The sequence below is a fragment of the Sander vitreus genome, chromosome 13 (genome assembly GCF_031162955.1).
Source record: "Sander vitreus isolate 19-12246 chromosome 13, sanVit1, whole genome shotgun sequence".
Classification (NCBI taxonomy): Eukaryota; Metazoa; Chordata; class Actinopteri; order Perciformes; family Percidae; genus Sander; species Sander vitreus.
This window is the reverse complement of record NC_135867.1, coordinates 6,157,096-6,177,691: the sequence shown is the minus strand read 5'-3', so window position 1 is coordinate 6,177,691 and position 20,596 is coordinate 6,157,096. Positions and strand designations below refer to the sequence as shown.

Here is a 20,596-nt window from a genome sequence, read left to right as displayed (position 1 = left end):
ATGAATATTTACCACCACCATCAATTCCAAGTATTCCTATTGGCTTGAAATTATACATTTGCATTTGCATGAACTGGGGTAGGCGCTCCATATTCATACCACCCGTATTCAAAATCCAAATTTCAGGAACAGGAGTCTTCTTCTTCGCCCAGAAAAATAAAAATGATATTGAAAAGAGCAAGAGACCGACTTTTTGAAGCGTGAAGGCTACCGTAGCTGTAATACATACTTTGAACTGCGTGGTGCGAGAGAGTTGATTGCGATATATGATCTCAACGCTAGATGGGAGAAATTCTTACACATTGGACCTTTTAAACACCATGAAATTAAATGAAATTTAAATGCTAATGCTCTCTATAAAACCGGGCACTATGTGTGTTATTTACTCTGGAATATAAGTGATTATACTGATCCTCTCTTTTCTACCTGTAGAGATAGAAATGACCTGGCTGAGGTTGTGGCCCTGCTGAAGACACAAATCGACCCTGCACTGTTAAAAAAAGATCAAGAAACCAAACCTGACGGTGAAGAGGGTAAAGTTTAGAGTTTTAAATTACTAGTTTATAGATTGTCATTGATGTCAGTTTCTGTTGTTACAAGTAGCCGTTTTTTATTTTTCAAAGAATATTGAAATGTTGCATTTTTAGTTAGGTTGAGTCCAACAGTAATCATCTAGACAAAGAAACATACTTCAACAATAAGTCTTTTCTAAATGTGGGGGGGAAACAAAAACAATACACATAGGAAATAAGGTTATCTTCTATGATTCTGAAGTGATTCATAGATTCCAGATATAGATTTTTTTTTTTGTAAATTATTTTGATTGGCTTTCTTTTCAAGCTGATAGTATACAATGACAGTATCAATGCACAGAATGTCTTACAAATGACAACATTAGAACCATAAGACCCAAAAAGCATAACTCTTTTTCTAAATTCTGGGTCACATTTTCGGACTTGAATACACTTACACACGCATACACACTATAGATTACAATTAAAGACTCACACATGGAAAAGAAAAATGCAAAAAGAGGCCTTTGTGAATGACACGATCCTGCAGGAATTGTACATTAAATGTTATTTCAACTTCAACTTATAGCACACATAAACTACACACATCTATAATTATACACCCAGATATAGATTTTACGGTAATACCATTATGTTAGCGCAAAGGAAAAGGTGGAACGGTTAAGCGAGCCTCATACTTTGATCCATGTGACGTAAATGTCGTCATCAAACAAACTCGCCATCACACGCTTTACCACTGTACAAAACTTAACTGCCAGTTATACTGCCAGAAGAGTGCAGGCCAGTGCACTGTGTGCTATACCATTCACTCCTGTCATTTGTCCATTAAAGTACCATTTGAGACATAACTGGCAGCTAGGCTACCCATCCGATTTTACAGTTACGTGGCACAAAACATTGAAACTGAATTAAAGAGTTCTTGTCTATTATTTGCGAGAAGTCATTTGATCTCTTGTTCCATATTTACATTACAGGTGAAGTTAAAAAGATTGAGGACTCATCGGATGAAGACAACAAAGACTCCAACAAGGATGTTGGTCCACTCTCACCAAAGAGCGAGAATAAGGAAAAAGTAACACAGAAAGACAACATGAAATCAGAAACGTCGGAGGCCAAATCATCACTAAATGGCACCATTGAAGGCAAAACTGAAGCAGAGCTCAACTCCGAAAAGCCTACGGATCTCGGTATCGGTTCAAAAGCCCAGAACATCAAAGAAGAGCCAATGGAGGTGTCGAACACTAAAACGAGCACAGCAACAAGTGAACCCTCCTCTGAGACGCCATGTATATCAGTAAAGGCAGAAAAGGGAGAGGAGGCTAGGAAGAACAGTGCAGAGGAGATTCAGCAAGCTCTGAAGAACGACCAACAGGCGAAAATCCCTTTGAAAAAAAGAGGAATGAAGTTTAGTGAAGACTTTGAAAAACATAGTGGCATCATAGTGCCAAACCCATCTGTTTCACAGGTCAAAGAAACTCCTAAAGCTGACTCGGCTCCTGGACAGACTAAGAAAGCGCAGAGTGTAAATGATCACGTTAATGGTGAAGTTCAGCCTTCATCAGAGAGAGGCTTCCAGAGTAATTTGTGCAAGTCACCAAAAGACGCTGCCGTCGACAAAGAGCAGACGGTTGAACCAGTTGCAGATAAATCTGTAGAAAAGAGAGAAAATGACTCTCCATCCACAGACAAGGATGATACTAGAGATAAAAAGGAGGAAGCTTGCAGTGCAGAGAAGGTCACAGAGGGAGTTGCATCAAACCAAGCAAACTCTGGCAAGAAAAGCATAGATGTGCAGGTAGAAAAGGAAAGTACTGCATCAAAAGAAAAGAAAGGAGCACACGAGTCTCCGCCGCCTTTACCTAAAGACGTGAATAATGAACCCGAGAAGTCGTCTAATCATGAAGAGCATGACAAAATAAAAGAATCCAAACCAGCAGCTTCAAAAGAGTCTTGTACAGTAGACAAGACATTAAAGGAAACCGATAAAACATTAACGGCTGGTGAGTCAGAGAAAGTCACATCCAAAGAAGTTGAATCAAAAGATTCAGAGGAAAAACCAGCCAGTGTAGACACATCAGAGTCAAATCAGACTGAAAAAACCAAGAAGTCAGAAAATGTAACAGACATGAAGCAAGCAGAAATGGGTGATGCTAAAGAAACGGCAACATCTCAGACTAAGTTGGATAAATCGGTGGCAAAAGAAAAGCCCAAAGTCATCAAAACCGCAGACCAATATCCTGCAAAGAAATCTGCCGATGCTGTATCACCATCTGTCATTAAAAAAACAGAAATACTAAAAGACAGTGATAATACAGAGACCCAAGAAGCCACACAAACTCCTAAGGTCATTGAAAAGGCAGACAAACCAGTAATCGGTGAGAAATCACAAGGCACATCCAACACTGAAGAGAGTGCAGAGTCGTCCGTTATTAAAAAGCTAGACAAATCATGTAAACCTGTAGAGAAGCACGGTAACGTCAAAGATGCAGAGATGAAGCCAGAGCAAGCCAGTGCAGCCTCCGAGACTGACACAGAAAAGACGAAGAAGACAGAGAAGCCTGAAGACGTAAAGAAAACTGTCAACTGTGAAGACGATACGATACATTCTGTTTCCAAGATAAGCGACTCTACGCCCAGGGATATGGGGGTAGAAGCCGTGGCCGTTAAACCCGATCTGACAAAGCCACAAGAGGATGACAAAACTGAGATTAACTCAGTTGCATGTAAGATGACGGAGGAAGCGTCTGAAGGGAAAGATAAACCATCCAGCGCGGTTGAGAAGACAAACGTCTCCAAAGAAACTGATGAAAAACCTGAAAGACCAGACGCAGAACAGGAAAAGTTGTCTGAAGAACAGCCTAAAAAATTTGAGACAGAGTGTCCGTCATCAGAAAACAAAAAGGATGCCCAGAAGGAAAACAAAAAGGACCCAGTCAAGGAAAACAAAAAGGACCCAGTCAAGGAAAACAAAAAGGACCCAGTCAAGGAAAATAAAAAGGATGCGGACAATGAAAATAAAAAGGACGCTGTCAAGGAAAAACTTAGAAATGACAGTGAGAAATCCCAGTGTCAAGACAAAGAAAATAAAGAGGATTCAGACAATGCAAATAAAAAGGACACAGACAATGAAAATAAAAAGGACACAGTCAATGAGAATAAAAAGGAAACAGTCAAGGAAAATAAAAAGGACACGGTCAAGGAAAAACTTAAAAATGACAGTGAGAAACCGCAGTGTCAAGACAAAGAAAATAAAGAGGATTCCACAACTGATACGCTTACAAAAACAGATGAATCAAAGGAGGAGAAACATGCTAATAAAGAGAGAAAAACCTCGACCAAAATCAAGGAATCTGGTCAGCAAAAGGTGAGCAAAGAACCCGACAGCAAATCCTCAACTGAAACAGAGAAAGCCCGCCCCCCAAGCAAAGAACTGGATACCAAAAAGCCCGCTGACGAGGAAAGTAAAAGCAAAAGTGAAGAAGAGGATTCTGCGACAAAAAAAGGGGTGGCGAATGGTGGGGAAGCTCCGTCCGAGCTTTACCGTCGGAAAATCAAGCCCCGAGCCCACCGAAGGAAAGCTGAACTTCAGAGAGAGGAGAGACAAGCGGATTCTGAGTCCGATACGAACACGGGGAGATCCCTTCGGAGATCACCCAGAATCTCCAGACCAACACCGAAGGTGGTAGAGATCCACGACAGGAAGCTGGAGAAATCTCAGGCCGCTCCACCGGCTGAGAAGTGTGAGGACAACGAGGGCGAGAAAGAAAAAGATGAGGAGGATGAGGAGGAAGAGGAGGAAGTGAAGGCCATTCAAAAGAAACCAAGAGAGAAAAAGCCTGATCAGGAGGGTCAGCCCAAACCTAAGGTAAGACTGCTCACTAGTGTGCACTATTTACGTCTTTTTCAAAGGATCTTTTATGAAAATGTTATCAAATACAAGGACCATACCATTGGTGCTTGCATGTTTTAAAGGTCTTATGACATGACATGCTGCTTTTTGGATGCTTTTATATAGACCTTAGTGGTCCCCTAATACTGTATCTGAAGTCTCTTTTATATAGACCTTAGTGGTCCCCTAATACTGTATCTGAAGTCTCTTTTATATAGACCTTAGTGGTCCCCTAATACTGTATCTGAAGTCTCTTTCCTGAAATTCAGCCTTTGTGCAGAATTACAGCCACTAGAGCCAGTCCCACAATGAGCTTTCCTTAGGATGTGCCATTTCTGTAGCTTTAAATGCTATTGAGGAGGAGAGGGGGGGGCAAGGTGGAGGGTGGGGGTGTGGCCTTGACAAACTGCCACTTTGCTTGTTTGCAAGCCATGATGTCTCTCTCTTTCTCATGGGCGGGTCAAATTCTCTGGGCGGACAAAGCAGAGAAAGGGGAGGTAACCTTTCCCCTTATGACGTCATAAAGGGAAGATTCCAGATTGGCCCATCTGAGCTTTCATTTTCTCAAAGGCAGAGCAAGATACCCAGGAACTCACATTAATGTTAAAAAACCTCATAAAGTGAAATTGTCATGCCATGGGACCTTTTTAAGCAACAACAAAAAAAATACATTTGCTTACATCTTCTGTTATGTCACTTTTTCAAAAAACCAACATATAATTCATTAACATTATAATTAATACAAACATAACATAATACATATAGCATTAGTGTTCGTTAGTGTCTTCTGCCATTTTTATTTATTAGCTTAGTTTACCTGTAGGTTAATAGGTCAAATGGTCTGTTGCACTTAGACATAGACTATATAACAATTTTGAGTCACTACAGTTTGAATATTATTAATTAATTAATTATTTTTTTCACGGTCAAATTAAAGTTTAAATAAAAAGTTTCCAAAACATGCAGCCATATTTTTGCATTTTTAACTGAAACCAAAAAAAAAGCATTTAAAAAGTACAAGGCCAATTTGCATGAATTTGGGAAATGGTTGTGAGTCATTTAAGTTGTAAGCAACGTATCTGCTCTGTTGAAAGTCAACGTGTTGTGCTGGTTTAAGGGGAGAAAGAGACGGAAGGTTCGGTGGTCCAACACACGAACACGGCGTAAAAAGAAAGGCTCCGAAGACGACAACGACAGCGAGGAGGAGTCCAGTGAGGAGGAGGAGGAGAGCGAGGAGGAGGACGACAGCGACGAAGACTACAAGGTTGAGCGAGGTAGAAAAAGGCGGAATCGTAACCGAGAAAGACGAAGCTCGGACTCCTCGACATCCTCAGACGACGACCTACCTCCTAATGACGACCCCTGCAAACATTGCGGTCTTCCAAATCACCCTGAGCTGGTGGGTACTCACAACATCTCCTAATTTTGCCAAGAAATGTGAGTCTTTTAATCAATTACTATATTCCCCCAATAAATTGTATCATTTTACCATTTGAAACCAGGAAATGTTTTGGATTTTTGCAAAAAAAATATTTTAAGAATTAAGTATTTGATTATTCGCAGATCTTTACTCTTACAATGTTGGATCATGTAAACCTCATCCAGTGCTCTGAATTCTAGTTAAGAAGGACGTTTCAATATTAGTTTAGCATTTGCAGAATGCACTTTAAAGAACCAAAAATGCTCCTTAGGTTGATTCTGTCAGCAGAATATTTATTTATTTATTTATTTATTTTTTGATGGAAAAATGAACACTGAACCTGTGAATTTACACGGAGCTTAAATTTAGAAAAGTAATTCTAAAATGTTGATTTTTGCCAAGTGGGCCAGTTAAACTACGATGCATTAAGATCTCTGTAATTATAAGTGAGGAACCATATAAGTGTTGCTGCTAATGTCTTGTTTTGTTCGACCAACGGCCCAAATCCTAAAGATATTCAGTTCACGATTTCAAATACATCAAATCCACGAATTGGCGAAAATGTAGTCTTGCATTGCCAGACCTTCCTCCACAGCGCTGCAGATGAGGGTCTGACTAGTCCACACAGCATTCCGGGATGGGAGAAAAAACGGGCTCTGGTTTATTGGCATTTCTTTAAACCAATCATAATCGTCATGGCTAAGCTCCACACAGTGCCGCTGCAAAATAGTCTCAGTAAGGAACTTGTTTTGGTGGAACGTGGACGTTCATTGTTTTTAGTCGTGCGAGAGAAAACTCAGATTGGACAGATGGTCTAGCTAACTGTCTGGATTTACCCTGCAGAGATCTGAGGAGCAGTTAACTAATAGTCCTCAGAAATCCACCGGAGTTTAAAATTGCAACACAAAGCAAGCGGAAAGAAACGGACATCGGCGTAAAGACACGCATCCGGCAGAATTTCCTGCGGCACCGGAGCAATCCCGAGGCGGAACGTCATGGATATAGACTAGTAAAAATGGGACCAAGGAAGAAGTTTGGTATCTTGGCTTGAAAATGATGCAAACAATTAATTTGTTAGCCTCTTCTTTTTCAGATCTTGCTGTGTGATTCGTGTGACAGCGGGTACCACACAGCCTGTCTGAGGCCTCCCCTCATGATCATCCCCGACGGAGAATGGTTCTGTCCACCCTGTCAACATGTACGTACCAGTCAGAGCACCAAATATTAAAGAAAAAAAAGAAGAGAAATATGTTTTAATGTTTTTCCTCGTTATCCCCTCTGCAGAAGCTACTCTGTGACAAATTAGATGAGCAGCTCCAAAACCTCGACGCTGCTTTGAAAAAGAAGGAACGGGCCGAGAGAAGGTGAGACATTTTGTGCCTCAACTGTTCATTAACATTTGGAAACCTAGTAAGTGGGTGGACCGTGTTTGGTCATTGTGCCTTATTGTGGCCAAATTGTTACAAGGATAGTCAGTGGTGGTGTCTATAATGTGAATTCCTGGATATTAAATGTTCATCTGTAGTGGTATCAGGAATATTTTGTTTGTTGTGTACTATGTCATATGACATGGTAAAGATACATTTAAAGGCAAATAATTATGGACTGCTTTAATTGAATGAATCCTACAATGTAATCATGCTATTTTCAACAAGTTATTGTTCTGGATTTCTTTTCTAAAGTGTACTCTACTACCAGCTGACAACTTCACAGTTTATGTCTTCTCTGCTCTCTTCAGCGCTGCATCAATGTTAAAATGTCGGCCGGAAAATGAAATTGAAATTGTTACCATGCGCTAGTTTGAGATGGTTCTATTTTAAAAATGATTTTTTTATTTTCGTTTACTCCTTTCTGTTATTTGAGTAGTTTATCTAATTTAAGTTTTAACTCAACACACACACACACACATACACACATACACACACACACACACACGTCATCACTCGCTCAATCCATGGTGTAAATTCATCACTCAGCGACAGACTCAGACAAACTTTCGCGGGTATAGGGCTGGCCCTCCTTCGGTCCAGCAAAAATGTGCACATACTGGAACGGCTGCCTTAACATCCAAGCAATCCCAGCATGGGGTGTCAAGTTAAAATAGCCAGGAACCAGTGTTTAAGGTTTTAATTAAGGTGGTGTCATTCTGGATTTCTTAGTATTAACTCTAATCACAGCTTTTACTGTGAAATGTCAGCTCCTTCGCAGTAAAAGCTTTGCAGTGCTGCCAACATTTGAACACGACTGAAAAGTTATGAGTTAAAACATTATTAACATTATTTTAACAAATGGGCAAGAGTATATTGGTTTGGTATTAGTATTATTTATATCGTACTTTAGCACTTATTTCACATTGAAAGGCTTTCTTAATGTGCAATATCTCTTCCAGGAAAGAGCGTCTCATTTATGTTGGAATCAGTCTTGAAAACATCATCACGCCCTCAGTAAGTACATAATGTGAGATTGTACATTTTTGCCAGATAAATAAATATATATTGACCCGTTGATGTTTCTGACATAAATGACCAACTCTCACTCCTTACAGGTGGAGGAGGAGGAAGAAAAGCCAGAGATCATCATCAAAGAGAAGAAAGAAACAAAGCGCAGTAAGAGCTGGGGCCGAAGGTCTACGAGGACAAAGAAATCCATCAGCTACAGGTCTGTGCGCTAATATTTTATAAGTAAATTACTCTTTTTAGGTTTTATATGCTGACTTATATTTTATTTAAAATAAAGTTGCAACAAACAATGCCAATAATAATAATTGTTATTAATAAGTAACATTAATTTAATGTTTTTTGGTGATAATTTGTGCACTGATAATAGCTACCTAAATAATGTTTATAGATGCTTTACAAAGTATTTATTAACCCTTAACAAGGTATTGTATCCGTCAGTTTCTAAACTTTATAATAGCCATCTAAATAGTGTTTATTGATGGATTACAAACAATTTCTTAAAGGTTTACAAATCACTTGATAATCATTAACAAATACTTAATATAATCTATAAAATGTTATGTGTGCAACAATAAACTGTTGATATAACAAATTATAGCATTACTAATAATAAACATACATTTTTGTTTGTTAACTGTTTGTTAACTGTAAAATAACTACTAAAGTTTAATTAACTATCAATTTACCATTTATTCGTGATGGTTATTATAAAGTGTTTATATTATGTAGTAATAATACAATACTAAAATACTATATACTAGAAATGGAAAAGAATACCATGTTATAGTCTATAATAAAAAATAACAGTATAGTAGTACAGTATTATTATATAGTGATGCAAGTAGTATATTTTTAATGCATCTTGTGTCCAATGCTAATTTAATATTCAAAGTTTTCTTTTTTCCTAGCACCACCCTGTTGTAGTTACTGATCATATGGTCTCTCTTTGCTGTATAACCACCACCACTCCCCCCATGTACCTTTACCATGTACTAATGAAATACAATGTTTTCCACCCCACATACAATTTAATTCTTGTCTATGTCGATGTTACTTTTACAGATTTGATGAATTTGACGAGGCGATCGAGGAGGCAATTGAGGAAGACATCAAAGAAGCAGAAGGCGGAGGTACGAGGACATGAGTTCTTACTCTTTAGAAAATAATTTTTAAGTAGTAGTACTAAGAACGTGCACAAGGCCCGGGCTAAGAGTACCCGAGCATTAGCCAATTTGCCCTTTTTGGAGGAAAGATTATTTATTTTTATTTTTGCTGTTGCGCAGTGGCAGATCTACCCTGGTGGAATAGGGCTAATTAAAGAAAATATATTTAGACAAGTTGAAACTCTGATGTCCAAGTGCAAGTGAATTCAGCGAGAGATGACGTTCCCACAAGCTACTTAATTAAGTTGTGACGATGGGAGGGAGATGTGGGATAGAAAGAAGGTCAAAAACTGATTTTATCCTCATAAAATAAGAAACAAACAGCCTTGCCGCAGTGTGGTGCCGGGAGCCGCGAGAGGACACAGGGTTTAGTAACACAGTGGTTTCCAAAGTGGGGTCTGGGGACCCCCAGGGGTCCTTGAGGAAGTTTCAGGGGGTCCCCAGCGAAAGGGTAACTCATTTATTTTCACTATAATTCCTTCCATAAGTAACACAATGACAAAATGTATGACTATTTTGGTCATACATATTTGGGGTTTCATACACTTTCTGTAATAAAACCTCTAAAAGCAAAAATCCTATCAGATGCCGGGCCATTGGACAAAACTTTAACAAATGGGGGTCCGGGGTTGAATTTGTGTCAATTTAGGGGTCCTTGATGTGAAAATGTTAGAAAGCCACCGTAGTAACAGACCAGTTTCACCCTTTCACCCAGCTGTAGTAATGGACCAGTTTCACCCGGCTGTAGTAATGGACCAGTTTCACCCAGCTGTAGTAACGGACCAGTTTCACCCAGCTGCCGCTAGCTGTCTCTGCGTGGGGTTCAGCAACGTTTTCTCCGGGCCGCACACAGCGACTGCTGATGGCTGTTTTCCTGCTAAATTGGGGGGGAAGGTTTGCCAACTTCCACTAGTTGGCATTATGTGCCGTACTATTTCTTTCTTTCTTTCTTTCTTTCTTTCTTTCTTTTTTCACTCATATAACCATAATACGATATATAACATGTAAATTGGTGAGCTTTAGAGTTAACCTTTAGACAGAGCCAGACTAGCTGTTTACCCCCAATGTCCAGTCTTTATGCTAAGCTATGCTGCTGGCTTCATATTTAGAGTACAGACATGGTAAGTCAATTTTATTATATAGCCCAATATTACAAATTAGCATTAAGGGGCTTTACACTCTGTACAGCATACAACACCCTCTGTCCTTAGACACTCGATTCGGTTAAGGAAAAACTCCCCAAAAACCTTTTAACATGGAAAAAAAAAAAGGAAGCCAAGACATGAATGTGGTTTTGATTATCTCATGTTACTCTTGGCTAAAAAGCGTATTTCTCAAAATGTCACTATTCCTTCAAGATCTGAGGAAATGATTAGGGGGAGTTTTATTACAGGAGCTGGTCGGGGCAAAGACATGGCCAACATCACAGGACACAGAGGGAAGGATATGTCCGTCATCCTTCAAGCCGATGAGGGGAAAGAGAACGGCCGCCCGCCACGACCCTCCGCCGGTCAGCGCAGGAAAAAACGCAGGCGACTGAATGACCTGGACAGCGACAGCACCGTGGACGAGGAGGAAAGTGAGGACGAGTTTCGCATCAGTGAAAGGTACCAAACCACACTGCCTTTTTGACCCATTTGACTGATCTTGTAACATTTCTTGGCACACTAATGAAAAGAGTTTGGTTTGCTCATAGCTGAATACTGTCAAATCAGGTATTTCCTAATTTTTTTGATGCAGCTCCGAAGAAGAGTTTGTCGTGTCAGAAAATGACACGGACGGCGAGTTCGAGGTGGACTACAATGACAGTGACTTTGGCAGCAACAGCAGCAGGCATCGTACGTCTTCGCGGCCCAGAAAGGCACCGAAACAACGACGAAGCTCCAGAAAACGGCGGAGACCGCGAGGTTACTCGGATGATGAAGAGGAGGAGACAGATGAGGAAGATGAAGATGAAATAGGTATGTAAATTGTTAGTTAGTGTTCTAGTATAGTTAGTACACATTTAGCAAAAACATGCCTTTACACTCTCTTAAAGGTGCAGTAGGTAAGACTTATTAAACTAACTTTCTGTCATATTTGCTGAAACTGACCCTATGTTCCAGTAGAACTACATGAAGCAGGTAATAAAAAAAGATCTGGCTCCTCTGGCACCACCTACAGCCTGTAGTGTGATTTGCAAAAATCCACAGCTCCCTGTTCAGATGCACCAATCAGGGCCAGGGGGGGGTGTCTAACTGCGTGTCAATCACTGCTTCATGCACATGCATTCATTCTCCCTTGGGGGGGGGGGGGGCTTAGGAGACCATTTTTGGCTTTAGCAGAAAGGGGGGAGGGCCTGAGAAGTTGTTGATGTTGAAATTTTCCTGGATCTTCCCAATCCTACCTACAGCACCTTTAACTCTTTCCTCTCTGTTGCTGATCATTTGTATCAGTGTGCAGGTTATTTTAAGTCAATTCCTCCTGAAGATGCAGGTTTCTAGATTCGCTAGATATTTTGATTAGATATATCTAGAGCCAGCCTGTCACAACAGTCCTGTAAACTGTTACATATAGTGGAGCAGTTCACGAGACTGTCGTGACTCAAGACCTCTAATATAGCCAGCTATCGTCTACATTATTTTTGACTAAAAATAAGTTTTTGTGCTTGTTGTCGCCAGGGAATACTTTAAACCTGTAAAAAAAATTTCGCTTGATATAACATTGCAGTGTTATTAATATCAACTTTCAGTAGTGGCATGATACAGTATGGTAATATAGATAGAAATAATGTTTTTAAGGAAAACTAACAGAAGGAGTTGTTTGTTTGAAGGTGGAAATGGAACAAAGGGATTTTTTGTATTGTATTATTTTGTATATGTATTTGCCATATTGTAATACGCACCAATATGAATATTTTGCTGTTTCTTATTTGTGTCTATCACAGTATGGCAAATTATATTAAAAAAATCCCTCGTGACATTGATGATTTGAATTGGTTGAATTTTTGTTTTTGCACAAAATGTAAAATGTCTACATTGTGAAAATCAATCTTGTAGATTGAATATATTTTTATTTTGGGACTGTCGGTCGGACAAAACTAACAATTTGAAGACACCACCTTGGCTCAGGGAACTTATAATGGGCCATTTTCAAACTTCGTACACTTAGTATCTCATATACATTTTCTTCTAATGCTTTATATTCATGGGAGGAGATTTTATTCACATACATTTGTAACCCATTATTTTTTATTTTGTGTGCGTTCAGCGACTGAAGGCTCCAGCGAGTACAGCGACAGTGATCTGGACATGAGTCGACGGCGGTCTCGGCGGAGTTTGAAGAAGCAGGTGAACTACTGCGAGACGTCCGAGTCCGAAGGCTCTCAGGCAGAAACCAACCGGGCCAAAATGAAACCCAGACACCGCCAGGATAGCTCCGACAGTGAGGGTCAGTCAGAAACGCACAGTTCACAGTAGATTTTGACCTTTGACCAATGCTAGTAGTAATAATAATGCCTTTTTCTAATCTGTCGTCTAATTATTTCACAAAATGACACTGTATTTGTGCGAATAGAAGATGTCCCGTCCAAACTAATATAGCTGCCTGCTTAAAACCGTGTAAAAATGTATGAACCTGTTCAGCACCATGGACAGTGACATTCAGATACTGAAGACACTTGAACAGCAGAGTCGCTAGAGTCGCTACTGTTTTAGCTGGGCATACCATATCTTGTTAGATAGTTAGTTAGGCTACACAAAAATGTCATCATTTGGCATGCGACTACAGTTTTTATTATTATTTATTTATTTTTACCTATTCATCACATATGTATACGGGCAGATAAATTAGAGTTTTGTTTGTGTTCCATGGATATACAGTAATAAGTTAAGGCCATTGCAACAAACAAATTGACTGTATTTTTACTCAAGGCATTTCACAGAGATGAGACAAAGTGGTCAGCAATGTTGGATTCAGTCTTAACAGTTTTTTCAAATGTATTTGTTTCAGCAGAAGTCAGATCGCCAAACTGCGAGAAAGTTAGCTCATGTGTAAAACTGGAATATAGCTTACCCTGAAACTGAAATAACCATGTTTATATGACCTTTTATGCCATTTGCAGAAGTACTGCTGTCAGAAAATGTATTTATAGTATTCATTTTCTATTTCACTTTAAAATAAAGCCTAGATTCAGATTAGAGGTGTGAATCTTCACTGATCTCCCGATTCGATTACGATGATCATGTCTTCGATTCGATGCATCACGATGCGTCAGACATTTTTCTGTTAAAGCCATGTAGGATATTTAATTCATAGCTTTTCAAGCTTCAAAAACAAAACATTCTGCAGTGCTCTAATACTAAATACATTGGATACATAACACTACAGCACCGAGCACATGGCACTTCCTGAATGTGCAAAACATAACAGACTATGTAAACAGAGAGGTTGTTAGGCATACATTAAATTGTAAACAGGAATAATTGATTATGGCCCGGCCGATTATCGATGCAGCATCGTCCATGTCCACGATTCGATTATTTGATTAATTTCAACACCTCTAATTCAGATAGCATTACACATTGAAGTTGTATAAGTCACATACAGCTAAAAATAACAATGATTTGATGCAAACTATACTATATATAATTTCAGTTTTATCATAATAAATGAAGTGTGTGGGCAGGAGGTGAGTCACACAGTCATGTCTGCAGTGTGAAATTACTTGACAAATCCTATTAAAGATAAAGGGAAGGGAGGCATGCTGCAGGGTGTTTATGCTGTGTTTAGTTTTAGTACATTTAGTTGCTCCACTCAGCTTTACCCAGCTGTTTAATTGCTTAATAAACAACAGTTGATGTAAGCATAATATGGATAGGATAGAGGTCATATGTCTATCGCTAATAGCAGTTATGTTTACAGAAATATTTGTTAACGATCTTATTTGCATAACCAGTTGTTTAGTATATCAATGTGATCCTGGCAGAATTACAGGCAGCTAAAGGCATCGCTCCTTTTCTTTCCCCAGCGAGTTTCTCCAGAGACTCTGAGGAGGAGTCGAGGGATCCGAGGGTGAAGAGGAAAGCCGACTCCTCGGAGGAAGATTCCCGGCACCGGCGCAGACGTCTTGCACTAAAACGCAGGAGAGCTTCTGAAGACGACGACTCGGACGACGACTCTGACGAATCGTCGGAGGAGGATCGCCCCGTCCGTAAACGCGTGAACCGCATAGACTCGGATGACGACGACGAGGAACAGGAGGAGAAACCGAAGGAGAACAAAGCAGCTGAAAAAGAAGACGAGGAGTCAAAGGGAACAAACCCAGTGGACTGCAATCCGGTGGAGCTGCCACCCACCAACGGACAGAGCCCGATTAAGAGCCTCGAGGGCCTCGTGAGCAAGCCCACTGCCGCCACTCCAGGCCTCACCCCACATCTGGAGCCACCCAAAAACATCAGCGCCACACCAGCCGCTGCCATAGCACCAAACGGTCTGGTTGGCCAGGAGTTGGCGGCGCAGGAGGAAGACGAAGACGACCTGTTAGGAGTCACAGACCTAGTGGACTACGTCTGCAATAACGAAGATTTGTAAAATCAAAGTGTATTGTTTCATTTTTTGTGGTATTGTATTTTTATATTGCTTAACTTTATTATTCCCTCCCCCACGAACATGTCCTTGTCGTCCTTTTTATTTGTGTCATCTGGACTCCGCAATCTCTGCTACAGTAAGAACTGGATCCCTGTCACCAGTCTGATGCTGTCCCTGTGGGTTTGTACTACAAATAAGGGCACCAAACGATCAACTCACATCCTCCAGCTCCACTGCCAAACCACCTCCTTCCTCTAAAAACAAGTCACTCATTTCTCCCCTCACATCATCCCGTTTTTTTATTTTGTTACATCCAAGATTTCTACAAATTTTATCTCCTGTACTTGTCTACATTGATGGAAAATTGGCACTGAAATTGTTTAATGTGTAGGAAAAAGTTTAAGATTGCCTATTTAAATGTTTAACGACTGGGACTTTTAACATTTTTAAAGATTAAACTAAGTCATTCCATAATTAATTCAAAGTTCTGGTCATCTGTTCACTAATAGCTGGACCAGGTATAGGTTGCAATGGAGTCAATCTATTCAATTCAACTCTGTGTTTATATACTATATACATTATATACTGATCATTAAATTAGAAAAATAAAAACAAAATCATAAAAAAAACAAAAAACAACCAGCGATGTACTCAGCCAATCGCTGATAGATGCTACATTCGTCCAGTCGCCCCCAACCCTAGTATCTACTGTAACTCTCCTTCTAAATTAACCCAAATATCAAACTTTTGCTTCAAACTATTCTGGTTTCTAATTTGTAAAAGCGTTAGATGAGACTATTTATTCTTGTCAAATAACCTTCAAGACTAATAACTAGTCGACCAACCTTCATTTGTCAGCCCTCCCCTTTTAACTTTTTGTTGAACGATAAAGTAGCTTTTGTATATTAAATACATATATAATTATTTTAACTATGTGCGCTGCCATCAGTATCAGTGGTGACTTACCTGTTCTTTTTAATACTACGTTCGTTTGGGGAAACAAAATCTGAAGTAAAATTTTCGTCCCTTCTAATCTTGAGCTGTAGTCTAGTTTCCTGTTATTACATTTATGTTCCCTTTTGTGATTGTTGATTTTTAATAATGTATTTTTTTTTGTATATCTAAACTTTTATTTGCTGTTGTCTCTTTGAGCGAAATGTAAAGTGTCTTATTTTCTTTGTACATTGTCCTTCATAGGAGGTTCAAAAACCTGCAGACCCGTGGCTTTTTATTAACTAAATAACACTAAGCTTCAAAACACCCCCCTTTTCTTTTTGTTTTCTTTTTTTTTTTTCTCATTCTACCCCGCTTGATCTTCCTGTGTTTTATTCACATTCTCTATTCATAATCTTGAGTTGACGTTCGAGTCCGGTTGCAGTAAACCGCTGACTTTTAAGAACTCAGACCATTTCAAGATTGTTAAAAATAAACAACTTAGTGGAATAATTAGTTTTTGAAGCGATAGTCAGGATGCAGTTTTTGAATGGGGCAAATGGACAGAAAAAAACCCACAAACCAATGACTTCACTGACCTCTGCTGGAACCAGTCTGTGTGTATATCTGTAGTTTATTGTTGTAATATATTTAGAGGCATTTTTTTAATCATGGAAAAAATATATTGGGCAATTTTTTGGGAATGCATGAGTTTCTAATAGTTTTCTTTTGTAGGAAAGTAATATTGGCACAACAGTTTTTGTAACAAAACCATAAAACTTTGGCATGTTTTAAAAATCTCCTGACCTGTTGTGAAGTAGATGCTGCAGGATATCTCATTATTTTTCAGTGGAACTGCATAGGTAAGCATGCGCTGACCTACTAAAGTCATGTTACAGAAGATAGGGGGGGAGAGAAAGGATAACCATAGAAAATATTCTAGGACAGCTTAATCTGATTTGAGAGAGGACATGAAGCCTGTTTGTAAAATATTTTGTAAATTAGTCTCAGCATGGTCTTCACAGAGGAAAAACCACTCTATTTATCATACCGTTTTGATACCGGCGATGGCCAAATCATGACTTCCAAGACAAAACCTATATGTGCTGCTTGCAGTGCACACAACTTGGGCCTCTATACACACATATTTAGCTTTTAGATTAGCTGGACAGAATATAGAAAACCCAATTCTACAAATGTAATAGAAGTGTGTGTTCTGGTGGGTTGAGTCAGAGTAAAGGAATATGGATGTCTGTGTGCTGTATGTAACCCTGTTTTAAATTCTCCACAGGGATAAGGAGAATGTATTAATATGTATCTCACGGTTATGAAATAACCTGTAGCAAGACCTGCATAAAAGAGAAAGGAGCTAAATAAATAAAGGCTGTGATGTGATTAAAGGAGGAAGTTGGTGCCAACGACTGAAGTGTTAACAGAGTTTTCCTATTTACCTCATGATGAATCTGGGAGGAAAGACACCTTGTCCACTGTGTATAGATGCTAGTAGACTGGTTGTTGGTGTTTTCTCTGCTCCTTACATTTTTGTTAACTTTACTGTTATTTCATATGAATCTGATCTTGTACATTTGTCATAATAAAATGGGTTTCAAGCCTCATGTTGCCCGTCTTCTGTGACTTTTGATGTGGAAATAAAATGATATGCACACAGAGTTGCTTTGAGCTAAATGCTAATGCAATCATGCTAACATGATTTCAATGGCAATGCTATGTATCACAATCTTCTATATTTATGTATCCTTTTACTAAGTCAAATGAATGTTTAAACCTGCCCCTTTTCACCATCGTAGTTTAATGCATTAGCATGCTAACATTTTCTTAATACTAGCATACTAACATGCTCACAATGACATTGCTGTTTATTACTATCTTAAGGGTTCAATTTAAAACAAGTTTAGGAGGTACGGTATAATTTATTTCTTATTCATTTAATTTTTATATTTTAAATTTATTTGCACCATCTAAGTTTAGCTTGTTAGCATGCCAACATTTGCTAACACCAGCATGCTAATAGCTCACAATGACGTTGCTATGTATTGCTATCTTAATATATATACGTATATTAGTACTGACAGTGATATGAGTAAAAGTAATGTTCAATTTAAAACAAGTTTAGTATGTTACCGTACCACTTTCAACATCTTAGTTTTGTCAGCATGATAACATACCTTTGTCTGTGACCTGGAGTAAAACAGAATTCAGAGGTGTGTCCTTATGCTGGGAGAGTTTTCATTCAAGGAAAACACCCACAATTCCAAAGGAATATAAGGTGAAACTTCAAAATGATTCAGGGCTGATTGATGTAATTCCTGAAGAGGAAGCATGTCATTTCAGTCCGCTGCTGGCAGTGTTGTTTAATGTTTTATTGTTGTATGACTGTTTGAACGTGACTCCCGAAGGGGAGACATGTTTTTTCAGTCCACTGCAAGCAGTGTTTTATCGATGTATTGTTTTGTCATGTCACAAGACGCAGAAGCATGATTCAGTCCGCTGTTAGCTGCAGTGTAACATTTGCCTTTCTGTCTTGTCATTTTCATCATGTTGTTTATTAAACCTTTTGCTTTACTTTCAATTGGGCCAAGCCTCTCGTTCCTCCTCAGAAATCAAATGATCATGTCACCGTAAATTTCTTAACATTCACCATTTAGTTTTGCTAAAAGATGGTGGAATGTCTGCTTTAAATGAAGTGCTTACGTCAACATGCTCACAATGACATTGATACTTATTACTATCTTAATATATTTATGTTTATGTATAAGTGATATAAATTTTTTTTTTACTATGAGTACCATTTTAGAGTGTTAGCATGCTAACGTTTGCTAATGGTTGATGGAATGTCATTAGTTTAGCAAGTATTTGGTTAATCTAGCAAACTATATTGTTCTACGGGAGTTTCTAATATTGTTTGACAGTAAGTTTTGTTGTCAAAAATTGAAGCAGCCATAATCAACAGAAGAAAGCTACAAACTTGAACACATCAGTACTTCCAAATTGTTTGTCGTTTGTTTTTAACCACAGACAGTGAAGCGGCAGCAATAATCTGGTGTTTGTGAGATGAGCTTGGATTGACCTGCACAGACACAGACAGCTCAAAGCCAAGGCAAGCCACAGTCACCACTAGCCACAGTAACAATGCATTTACTCAAGTGCTTTACTTCAGTGCAAATTCGAGGTATTGTACTTTACTTGAGTATTTCCATTTTTATACTACTTTATACTTCTACTCCACTACATCTCACAGGTATTGTACTTTTTACTCCACTCCACTACGTCTCATACTTCTTAAGCTAAATAAAGTCTTTAAAACGCCTCTTGGATCAGCTAGAAAATGCCTTGTCACAAAGCTGAAAAAAGGGCTGTTTTTCTGACAGCATTAAAGTTGACTTTTTAGAGATACGTGGTTATCACAGGACAGCGACACTACAAGCATATGGTAACAAGATGCATTGCTGTATTAAACTACCCAACAGTATATAAATGAGTTAAAATAAGCAAGGGTCTGGCAAAGTGAGACTAAAATAAGCACAACCTTAAACATCTACAGCAGTAAAATGCAACATACACATTAATGCAGCTGTAATATTAATCCAGAAACATCATAAAACACTGACAGGGAACATTTTACATACTATATATGACTATACTATAACTATATTTTGCTGATGCATACTTTGACTTAAGAAAGGTTTTGAATGCAGGACTTTCACTTGTAGTGGAGTATTGTTGTTGTACTTGTGTTGTATTAGTGTATTTACTTAAGTGAAGGATTTGAGTACTTCTTCCACCACTGCTGCCAGTAGAGGCTGTCAGCATGCATTAGCAGCCCAGTGAAGCATTGATGCAGCGTGGTGCAGTTCTCTTTGATGTATTCCTGTTAACCAGCCATATGGGGTCTGTGTCATGTTTGTCATATGTCGTTTATGTGTTAAATGTTATTTATGCTGCAGTATGAACAGACAGAGCTCTTTTAGTTTGGTATTTGGCTGAGTCAGACATGAGCGTAAAAAAGGAAGGGGGAGGAGGAGAGGGCACAAAGGTCAGGTTGTGTAACAGATACCATGCAGGCCAAAGTACCAGGCGAACGCTCTGAAGGTGGACAGGATTTCATGGGCTTTTTCTTCATGGGATTATCCAAACCTCCCTGAGGACCGCAAATGAGATTAACTTGGTCCACGTTTTGTGGTTTTGTAGATATAATTACATTCACTGGTTTAAGTGTTTCATTCAACAAATAGACCACCGTTGTTGTCCAAAAACTATTAACAAGACTAAAGCTGTGCCCTATAGCTGTATTTCCATTTTCTGCTACTTTATACTACATCTGAGACAAATATTGTACTTTTTACTCCACTACATTTATTTAACAACTTTAGTTACTAGTTACAGATTAAAAATACAAATCAACAAATACATTATATCAATAGGACTTTACTGATCCCCAGGGGTAAATCCACAAACTATCCAGAATAGCCTGTACATATAGCCAGTATATAAAGGAACAGCATATATAAAATATACATAATTAAATTGAAATTGATAATTGTCAAGGAAATAAAAAAAAAAAACTAAATAACTTTTTTGAAGCATACAAACTTTGTAAACACAATGACAAT

General features: G+C 38.8%; 1 protein-coding gene across 1 annotated transcript in view; it reads left to right on the top strand.

Annotated features, from left to right (window-relative positions):
• rsf1b.1 (remodeling and spacing factor 1b, tandem duplicate 1) overlaps nt 1-15,042 on the top strand; it is a 22,673-nt gene extending 7,631 nt beyond the window's left edge. Inside the window, exons 5-16 of the mRNA XM_078265217.1 lie at nt 433-533; nt 1,508-4,398; nt 5,540-5,821; nt 6,936-7,040; nt 7,127-7,206; nt 8,232-8,286; nt 8,388-8,500; nt 9,364-9,431; nt 10,858-11,071; nt 11,205-11,425; nt 12,714-12,893; nt 14,473-15,042. Of these exons, the coding sequence (XP_078121343.1) occupies nt 433-533; nt 1,508-4,398; nt 5,540-5,821; nt 6,936-7,040; nt 7,127-7,206; nt 8,232-8,286; nt 8,388-8,500; nt 9,364-9,431; nt 10,858-11,071; nt 11,205-11,425; nt 12,714-12,893; nt 14,473-15,035 (4,873 nt within the window). The 3' untranslated portion in view covers nt 15,036-15,042. The remainder of the gene's footprint in view (nt 1-432; nt 534-1,507; nt 4,399-5,539; nt 5,822-6,935; nt 7,041-7,126; nt 7,207-8,231; nt 8,287-8,387; nt 8,501-9,363; nt 9,432-10,857; nt 11,072-11,204; nt 11,426-12,713; nt 12,894-14,472) is intronic.
• The last annotated feature ends 5,554 nt before the right edge of the window (nt 15,043-20,596 follow it).